An 8,994-nucleotide genomic window follows, 5' to 3' on the forward strand; every position below is an offset into this window, starting at 1 on the left:
CTTTGAAACAGGGTTCCTACACATCCAGTCCCATAAACCTCATCATGTCTTTACACCAAAAACTAAGCTGGATTAAAAAAAAAAAAAAAGAAAAAGAGCCTGTTCAAAAAGGCGTGTGATTGTTAGCGATGTTGCTCGACAGCTCACGGTTAATCGTCACGGCAACAAATGTCACAACACAGGAAATGACAGCATTGTCACAACTCTCTGCATTATGGATAAAGGTTGCTCCCCCCTCCCCCTCCCCACCCCTCCTCAACTTTCAAAGAACTTTTGTGCAACTTCAAAACCCTTTACAAATGTACACCATTTTCAACCCCCTCCCGCAGGCCTGTGTAGGAACCCTGATTAAAGGTGGCATTGAGCGCAAACGATGGGAACCTGCAAGTCCCACCACAACAAAACATCAACAAGGCTGTTAGGAGCAAATAAGGAATGGGCTCACTGATGCCCCCCCTCCCTTCTCCCCCCATACCTCCCCTTCCCTCTCTAGGTGGAGGAAGCTCCGTGGCTGGGCATGTTGGCCATACCGCCGACCATGCCAGCCGCGCCGGCCATACCTGAGGGCCCTCCCAGAGCCGGAGGACTGTGCTTGGTAGGTGAGGTCATGTCGGCTCCACGTCCCTGGCCCTGGCCCTGGGCCGGGGGGGCGTGGTGGGCGTGCTGCAGGGCGTGGCGCTCCAGCAAGGTGCGGTGAGTGAAGGCCCGGTGGCACACGTTGCACTGGAAGGTGCGCTCGGCACGGTGGGTGCGCATGTGCACGTTGAGCGAGCTTTTCTGGGTGAAGCGCTTGCCGCACATGGAGCACTGGAAGGCCCTGACTCCGGTGTGCACCACCATGTGTTTGAGGAGGTAGTCGCGCAGGGAAAAGGAGCGCCAGCAGATGGAGCACTGATGAGGTTTCTGACCTGGAGACCAAAAAAAAAAAAAAAAAAAAAAAAAAATCACTACAATGGACACTGGGATTTTAAATTTCTTTTCCAGGATCACCAAGGTGGTCTAATTACTGCTTATTTACCAAAATATATATGACGGAGAAGGCTTTTGACGAGTATGTGAATTAAAGGCAGTAGGAGGCGTGTCTTACCAGAGTGGATGAACATGTGCTTGCTGTAGTTCTTCCTGGAACGTAATGATTTGCCACAGTGCGTGCAGTCGAACGAGGTCTCGGATCCCTGGGAGGAAGGGGAGGGGCCTGCGGAGCAGGATGAGGTGGAGGGTGGCGGCGCCGGAGTCATCGGTGCCGGCGGCGGAGGCTGCTGACTGGGCTCTGTCCCCGCCATGGTGTCAATCCCACCCATGGGTCCGCCCACGTAGAACGGAGCTGGCTGCGACTGGCTCACTGGGTACTGGAACAGAAGCTGGGGAGGAACAACAGTTACTGTGAGAACGAAAACACAACGAAATGGTCTTTCTTCTGAAACTTTTCATCTCTTACAAAAAAAGTGTTTGTGTCATCCTCAAGTCTCCGCACACTTCTCCATCTTTTGTCTGACAAAAGAATCTCAATCCCATAAATAGTCGACTTGTACTTGTCAGCCGCTAACTCTCAACTGAAAGTTGTATAAACATTCATCCCCTGTTCAGTTTCACGCAGAGCCACCAAAACTGTTTCTTGAATGTGTTTATTTCTACTGTAAAATTGGACATTTTAAAAGGGGATTCTTTGGGGACTGTCTCGGTGTTGCGGTCAAACTCTAATTAGTCACTAGAGGAACAGCAGGTCTTTGACTCTTCAGTGTTGGCAGACCATAACCCAAGAACTTGGAGCTTGCTTTGTACAAAAAGTAACATGAAATGTAATTAAATATGGTATGCCACATTACAACTAATTGGTATTTTCCATTGTCAATTCTCTAATTCGCTCTAAACGATCATTTCAATATCAAAACTGTTCATTTTAGTGACTAAATAGATTGAAGACAAAAAAAAATTAACTCCTTAAAATTTCCATCTATATTTTTCACACACACAGACAAGAATATAAATCAATCTGAATCTCTGGCTCTGCACCTTCGCTAAATACCCCCTCTGGTTATTTGACATATTGACGAGTGACATCACCAAATCCTGCTTGTCGGTACAGGTCTTAATCTCAGATTAATGGCGACTGGAGAACTTTTCTCCTTCAGCAGAACAAACGTCAACATGCTTCACTCTGCAAAAAGAAGCGCTGACAGCCGAGCAGAGTCAGGCGGCTGCATATGAACCTGCTCTACCAGAGACGAGACGAGACTAGATGACTGACTCATAGTTTGTCAGGATTTTAAAGACAGACTGCACCAACCTGGTTGTTGATGGACTGCGTGGTCGGGGGTGGAGTCAGGGGCTTGTTGACCCTTCCTCTGGGGTTGAAAGCCATCGCCCGAGGCGGCTCGCTCTGGGGCCAGAAACTCTCTGAAAAAACCCCCTGCTCATCGTAGAAATCCTGCACACACACGCACACAAATAAAGATCCACAGACACACAAATCAAATGAGAACGCATGACAGCACCAATTCTGAGGAATTTTAACATTAAAGACAGTATAATAAAGCAAACAAACAAATAAAGCAGTTAAATAATTCCTTGTATTAATCCTGAGGTTCAATTCAGACACTCACCTACTCTATAAATGTAAATTCTGCCTGTCCCTGCGCTCCCCCAGCTCCCTTGGTGAAACATGCTGTACGTGTTCAGCTCGGCAAATGTGTGCATATTTAAAGAAGCAAGTCCCCAACTACACGTTCATTAGTCCTCCCCTGTGTCTGCTTTCATATGCAGATATGCACAGACCACATCCCTCATCACATGCATTTACAATCTTTTCATTTAGTCAAACTGCACACACCCAGACGTCGAAATGATACATTTGTGAAGTGCAGTCCGACCAGCCAGGCTACATACATCACAGTGAAAACTGCAGATGATCAAAGGTGCAGACTGATGTCGGTTTGCAGAAGTAATTTAAGAGAAAACAGGAACACGGCTGGAACTTGTCTAACACAAAGCGGAAGGAAATCCCAAAAAGTGTCTAACTTCTCATCTTTTTTTTTTTTTTTTTTTCTTTAAGGGTGCGTGAATATCAGTAAAATGCAAATAACAAATATGCCATCTGATTCATAGCAACAGCAGTACATTATACGGAAGCTTTTGTGGAAAATCTTTGCTTTATTAAACCAACTTCATCATACAACACTGCAAAGATGTAATTAACATCTGGCTGTGATTTCATTGCCAACCATAACACCTTCAGTGTTAAAACCATTTCAGAGCCATATTAAGGCTTTTCAGTTTTTTTTCTTTGCTACAAGAATTCACCATTCCCCCACACATTCACAAATCAGCAGAACCCCAGCTAATTATATGTCACTCAATAAAGACTCTCGCATTTTAATTTTTCCAGCTCTTAAGGATAAAAACTGTGTAAAGCAGAATAACCAAAGAAAAGTTGAACACAGAAAGTTCCTCTTGTGTGTTTGTGTGATATGAAGTTTCTATCTTTACCTGATCATTCTGCTCATTAATGATGAAAAATCAGCTCAAAAGCCTCTAATGCTCTGAATATCTGGTTGTCACCGGAGCCAATAAGAGCGTCCGATGTGGAGACATGACTCTAGACGTCACTATCAAAGATGGAGGATGAGAATGGATGGACAAACACACGGAAGTAAATCAGCAAAGCTCCAGTCGGAGAGTCAGACTGATCCAGATCTGAACTAACTTTGTTCATCAGTTTATCGCTGAAGTCAGTTTCATACACGACAAACCAGGCTGTTAGAAAGAGCTGATTCTGCAGTTTAAGGAGGGGAAAAACGAAAAGAACCATAAGGGAGCAACAACGCACTTCCATGAGCTCAAGAGGATTAGCCTTCCTTTTGTCCTCTCGCACTTCTTTCATTATCTCTATCGTTTGGTGTGAAGCAGTCATTGGAGCATGAAATCAAACATGTTTCATATGATACATTTTTAGCCTTTGCTTGTGAAAACGATGGCGTCAAAAGATGCTTCCTCAAGCAACAACCATTCAACAGCGAGCACAGAAAAGCCTTCAGGAAGACACAAGAACGTATGTTTGGTGTTAGGCCAGAAATAAATGCATCAGGGTGTCATGGTTAATTGGACACAAGGGGAAAATAATTAAAAAAGCAACACACAAACACAAAGCCAGAGTCATTTCAGTGAAAAACCACCGCTAGCTTTATATAGTAGCCTTAATTATAATCATTATGTAGAATTTCAAAGAAGAATTTAATAGCAAATTGTCTGTAATGCCTGGATGGCATTACTTTATAATTGACAGCTCAAAATAAGTTTTAGAATAAATAAATAATGCTGTTTAAATAATGGCTCATGACTTATCACACTAATACAAGTTCTAGTGGGAATCTTTTCAAGTCAGAAGTCGTTTTATTTGTTTCTTAGGCATTTGTTAGGATTTAGGTGTACCAATCGTCTCGTTTAAATTATGAGAACATTTCATTTAAAACTTAGTGATCATAATCTTGTTAAAATATATAAAATACGCAATAAATTAATCAAACTCAACATTCTGCATGTGTGTGTTAAACGTCTAACACAACACATAACACAATGATCTATATTTATTTTCAAACAGCCTGTGCTGACGTAAGCAAAGTGAGAAAAGAAATAATAGAGCAGCAACTTGCTCAAAGACAGAATTAGAGTTGTCCCCAAACACCACTGGACATATTGATGATCACGTACTTTCCTCTCTAAAAAAAGAACTTTCTAAGCTTAGCGGATCTTTCCATTTTCAATCAGAACTTACTCTGCAGCAGTTTTGAGAAAACTGACAGGCAAAGCTGAATTCTTTAGACTGTGTGGCAGATGTTCCCTGTGTAGTCTGTAGGGTACAGCAGGCTGCGGCATAAATCTGCTCCACCATGGGTTGTTTTTTTCCCTATCCTCTCCCTTCACTTTCTTCAGGAATTGTGACAGAAGGCTTTGCACAAATTCAACACAATAAAAGGTCGTTCTAAGAGTTACATTCTAAAAGCAGAATGTAGAAGAAAAAAAAAACCCCCATCAAACTGTGACCTTGAAATTAGGACTCAACATTTAAACTAAAATATGCAAAATGTTTTATATAGATTGTCCTTCTTCAAACAGTGGTTGATGAATAATAAGAAAAATGTTGAATAAAAGCATTTGACAAAGCATTTTACAACGAAGCCTTTATCTTGAATAAAGCTTTGGTTAAACTCACCTGTCCAAAGGTGGCCATTGATTCCTGGGCACCCTCCTGCTCGCCGTCTCGTCTCCCATCCTCTAAGGCGTAGACAGTCCCATCTGTGTCCTGCACCCCTTCATCTTTCACCACGACTCCCTCTCCTCCAAGTACCTAGAAAAAAAGAAATTAAAAAAAACAAGAAGACAAGAAATTACCTGTATAACAGTTGCAGGAGTGAGAAAAAAAAAAAAAGCAGCAGATAGGCTGTAAGAACGACGGGGGCTTTGACCCGACTACAGCCCCTTTCAAACAGGAGCTGGTGAGTTTAATGACGTACAGTAAATATGCAGAAGTCCATAGAGTGACAACAAGGCAATTAGAGCTGAAATGAAGACGAGAGCTTCTCTTCAATTGTGCAAAGTGCAGAAACATCTCAGCAATATACGGCAATGCAGTGTGAGAAGAGGGAAAAGCAGAAAAAGAAAGAAAAAACAAACCGTTGCAGCTCTGCATGCCTGAAAGCTGTAACCATGGCAACCCTTCCCCTTATCCCCCTACCTGGAGTCTTAACGGCTGCCTCTGCTTGCGGCTGTGGCTCGCCCCCCTATCTCTGTCTCCATCCCTTCCCCGCTCTCTCCCGTCCAAGTCCTCCTCCTCGCTGTATCTGTCCATCCCCACCAGGTCATCAGAGAGGTCTGTTGTGTTGCCGCGGAGGCTGTCCCTGCCGATGCTGTCCACGCTGCCCACACCGGAGCTGCAGCCCGCCGAGAGGTTCCCTGTGCTACTAGTGTTGGCTCCGTTGGCCGTCTGCACCAACAGGTCCCGGAGCTTGTACCTGACGTCCTGAGTACAGCTGGGGCTCTGCTTCATGAGGATGGAGCCGGGCCCCGAGCCCATCCCGTCGCCGCACATGGTGCCGGGGCCCATGTCGCCCAGAGCCATCAGGCTCACTGTGTTGGCCTGCTCCATCGGGCCCGGGCCGCTCTCACTGACGCTAACGCTGGCACCCCCGAGCCCCCCTCCCATGTTACTCGCCCCGCATTCAGCCATGAAGTTAGAGAAGTTTGCGTAACCCCCACCTCCGCTCGCTCCGCCAACAGAACAGCTTCCGCTGCCGCTGCTCTCTCGGCCTTTGCCCCCGCCACGCTCTTCCTGCTTGGGGAGAACTCCTCCGAGCATCCCTCCACCTGCCGCCGCCGCAGCTGCAGCAGCCGCCGCTGCCGCGCTCGCCGCCCCTGCTGCTGCCTTCCTCTGAGATATTATCTGAGTGCACTCGTCGATGACCGTCTTGATCTGCAGGATGCTGGCGGCGGTGAGGATGCAGAGGGCCTGCGACTGCAGCACCACCAGCGAGCCGCTGTACATGAAATCCACGAGCTGCTTCACGGTTTCGGCGGGCACCAGTGGCGGCACAGAGATCTCAGAGTGACCCAGCAGCAGCTTGTCCTGGAAAAAGGGGCTACCGGCTGCCAGGACGCAGGCGTGGGCCCGCAGTGAGGCGTCGTGTATCCGTACGGTCACGTCGCAGAAGAGCCCCTCGCGCCGCTGCGTGCGCAGGGCCTCCAGCACCGACTGGCTGGAGTTGTGGAGGTGGATGTAGTGTACGGTTTCTGTGCCGGACGTCATGGCGGGTGGGGGCGAGTCGCTGGGGACTGGGTGGGAGTGGGGGTGAGGGTGGGGGAGGGGGGGGAGGTGTCTGGGGTTTTGCGTCAGCTTGAGGGATAAGGAGGACGGGGAGGGAAACGGGTACAGTGCATGGGCCACGGTTGGGCCGTGTCCCTTCAAACAGTCATGAGTCTGATGGAAGCTTTTCAAACTGCTGCCGTGGAAACGAGGGGAGCTGCCTTTTGTTGTCCTGAGACGGAGCGACGTCGAGAGGTCGTCTCCACCAGCTTCGCCGCCTTTGTTCAAAAACCTGTTGAATACATCGAAACCACACTGAACAGACACGTAGCCGGCGCTCACGCTGGCCACACAGCAATCAGCCAGTCAATCAATTACACAAAGAGCATTAACAAATTAAAAACAGCGATTAATAATTCAAACTGCAGCTTCAGAAACGTCAGCAACCGCAGCATGTCTTTGTTTTGAACCCCCTAATGCAACACCTGGGAGCTGAGAAATAACGATGGGCAGTCTGCACAGTGCAGAATCAATCATGAAGCCCAATTAATAACCGATATCCTTGATGATCATCAGGTAGCAGCCCGGTGTTCATTTCTGTCGTTTAAAATCCATCTGAGGCCATTTGAGGCTGAAAGGTGACAGATGTGGCGACCTGTCCGCGTGCATCATCTGGAACACCTGTTTAGGTGTGTGTGTGCGCGCGCGGAGGGGGGGGGGTTGCAAATGACAGCATGTGCTTGTGCGCGAGCCCTCAACCTCAACCGCTCGGGGTCGGTTATTTTTTTTTTGGCGATTCCGCACCGCGAGCGTCCGGTAACAAAATTGCAGACGTTGTGTTGTGGTCGTCGTCGTTGTGTTGTTGTTGCTGTTGTTGTTGCACTGAGACACACACACACACACACAAACATCGAGGCTACGGCAGTCGGTTAGCCGTAAATAAGGCAGGCGGGTTCCGGTAAACAGGTAAACCGGCCGAGCCAGCGCTGACGGCGGTGGCTAACGGTAGCATTAGCATTAGCTGTTGACATTAGCTGCTCAAACTCCCGCACGAAACGCAGCACAGTTACACGCAGAAAAAAAACAAGCTTTTCCCGTCTACTAAGACACAAACCTGGCCTTGTGAAAAATGTGAAGTATCCGCTGTCAGCGAGTCCAGCTGTGGCTGTAAAAGTAATCAATTTGAAAAATAATAATAAAAAAAGCGGCTCCTGTACAATGCTAACCTAGCTTAAAAAAAATCTGGCTAGCTAGCAGCTAGCGCAAATCGCCACAGGCAGAACTAGTAAAGTTAGCATTCGAGCTAACGGACTGACACCCGTCTCTCTTTTTGTTGTTTGTTTATTAATCAGCACGGCCCGTTAACGTTACACCCAGACAGGTTCCGGTTAGTGTCGGCGGGTGTTGTTTATCCGTGACCACATACCTGCGTTGACAGTCCGGGGCTTGTTAGTTTCGGGCAGATGGATGCAGCAGGAAGCCCTCAGTGTAGCGCAGCCAACCTGGTGAGAGCTGGAGACAAACACACACACACACACACACACACACACACATGCATACATACACGCTAACACACAACGCTAACACACAACACTAACACAACACTAACACAACCGGCCGCAGACAGGCATATGGGGCTTCTCCTGCTTGACTGCAACGAAGCTATTCCCAACATTTTAAAGTGCCTGCAGGACTTTTAGCTCACATTAACACAGATTCAGACTCACACCCACAAAGATCTGGCACAAGAACGTGCACACACAATCCGCATCGATGCACACAAGCGCGATTCCTGGAAGAGCAAAACGGTGCATTGCAAACCTCATCAGCATTAATTTTTATGATTATTTTTATTATTCATTTGCAATTTCTTTACAGCCCACAAACAGTTAGCAGTCATGAACTACTTTATTTCTGTTTAACACTGCATACAGATGAATTAATTAATAATTAATTAATTAAATTTGCCTATAAATAATTCATTCCTCATCTGGCAAACTTTTTTACTTTTATCATTTTAAAAAATCTGTCAAACGTATTTTACTACATTTTTTCTTACACAAAATGTCTGCTGTTTCCTTCATAAGAATTCAATCTGAAGCAATCAAGAGTCAATAAATTGTTAACAACTGGTTAAAATTGTGAGCTGACTTCAGTACAAAGGAGAACTAGTACTAACTAGTTAATTACTTGTAATC

The 8,994-nt window shown here is 46.4% G+C and overlaps 1 protein-coding gene across 2 annotated transcripts; it reads right to left on the minus strand.

Moving 5' to 3' along the window:
• zbtb45 (zinc finger and BTB domain containing 45) lies at nucleotides 1-8,462 on the minus strand. 2 transcript variants are annotated; one of them, XM_029505648.1, is made up of 6 exons: nucleotides 8,223-8,462; nucleotides 5,732-7,088; nucleotides 5,210-5,344; nucleotides 2,288-2,428; nucleotides 1,088-1,361; nucleotides 3-908 (listed from the first exon to the last, which is right to left on the minus strand). In XM_029505648.1, exons 2-6 carry the CDS (start codon nucleotides 6,797-6,799, stop codon nucleotides 490-492), a joined length of 2,037 nt encoding a protein of 678 aa, XP_029361508.1. In that variant the 5' UTR covers nucleotides 6,800-7,088; nucleotides 8,223-8,462; the 3' UTR covers nucleotides 3-489. The 2 variants fall into 2 exon arrangements, with proteins under 2 accessions (XP_029361517.1, XP_029361508.1); XM_029505657.1 differs by lacking the exon at nucleotides 8,223-8,462 and having other exon boundaries at nucleotides 1-908; nucleotides 5,732-7,085.
• Between the last annotated feature and the right edge of the window lie 532 nt (nucleotides 8,463-8,994).

Source organism: Echeneis naucrates, chromosome 1 (assembly GCF_900963305.1).
Source record: "Echeneis naucrates chromosome 1, fEcheNa1.1, whole genome shotgun sequence".
Lineage (NCBI taxonomy): Eukaryota > Metazoa > Chordata > Actinopteri > Carangiformes > Echeneidae > Echeneis > Echeneis naucrates.

What these genes read in the sequence shown, in the direction of transcription:
- zbtb45 (XM_029505657.1), bottom strand. Translation starts at nt 6,799, where the DNA reads ATGACGTCCGGCACAGAAACCGTACACTACATCCACCTCCACAACTCC. An exon ending in CAATGGCCACCTTTGGACAG is followed by an intron (nt 2,429 to 5,209) that starts GTGAGTTTAACC and finishes GTGTGTGTGCAG; the next exon opens with GATTTCTACGATGAGCAGGG. An exon ending in GCACATGTTCATCCACTCTG is followed by an intron (nt 909 to 1,087) that starts GTAAGACACGCC and finishes TTTGGTCTCCAG; the next exon opens with GTCAGAAACCTCATCAGTGC.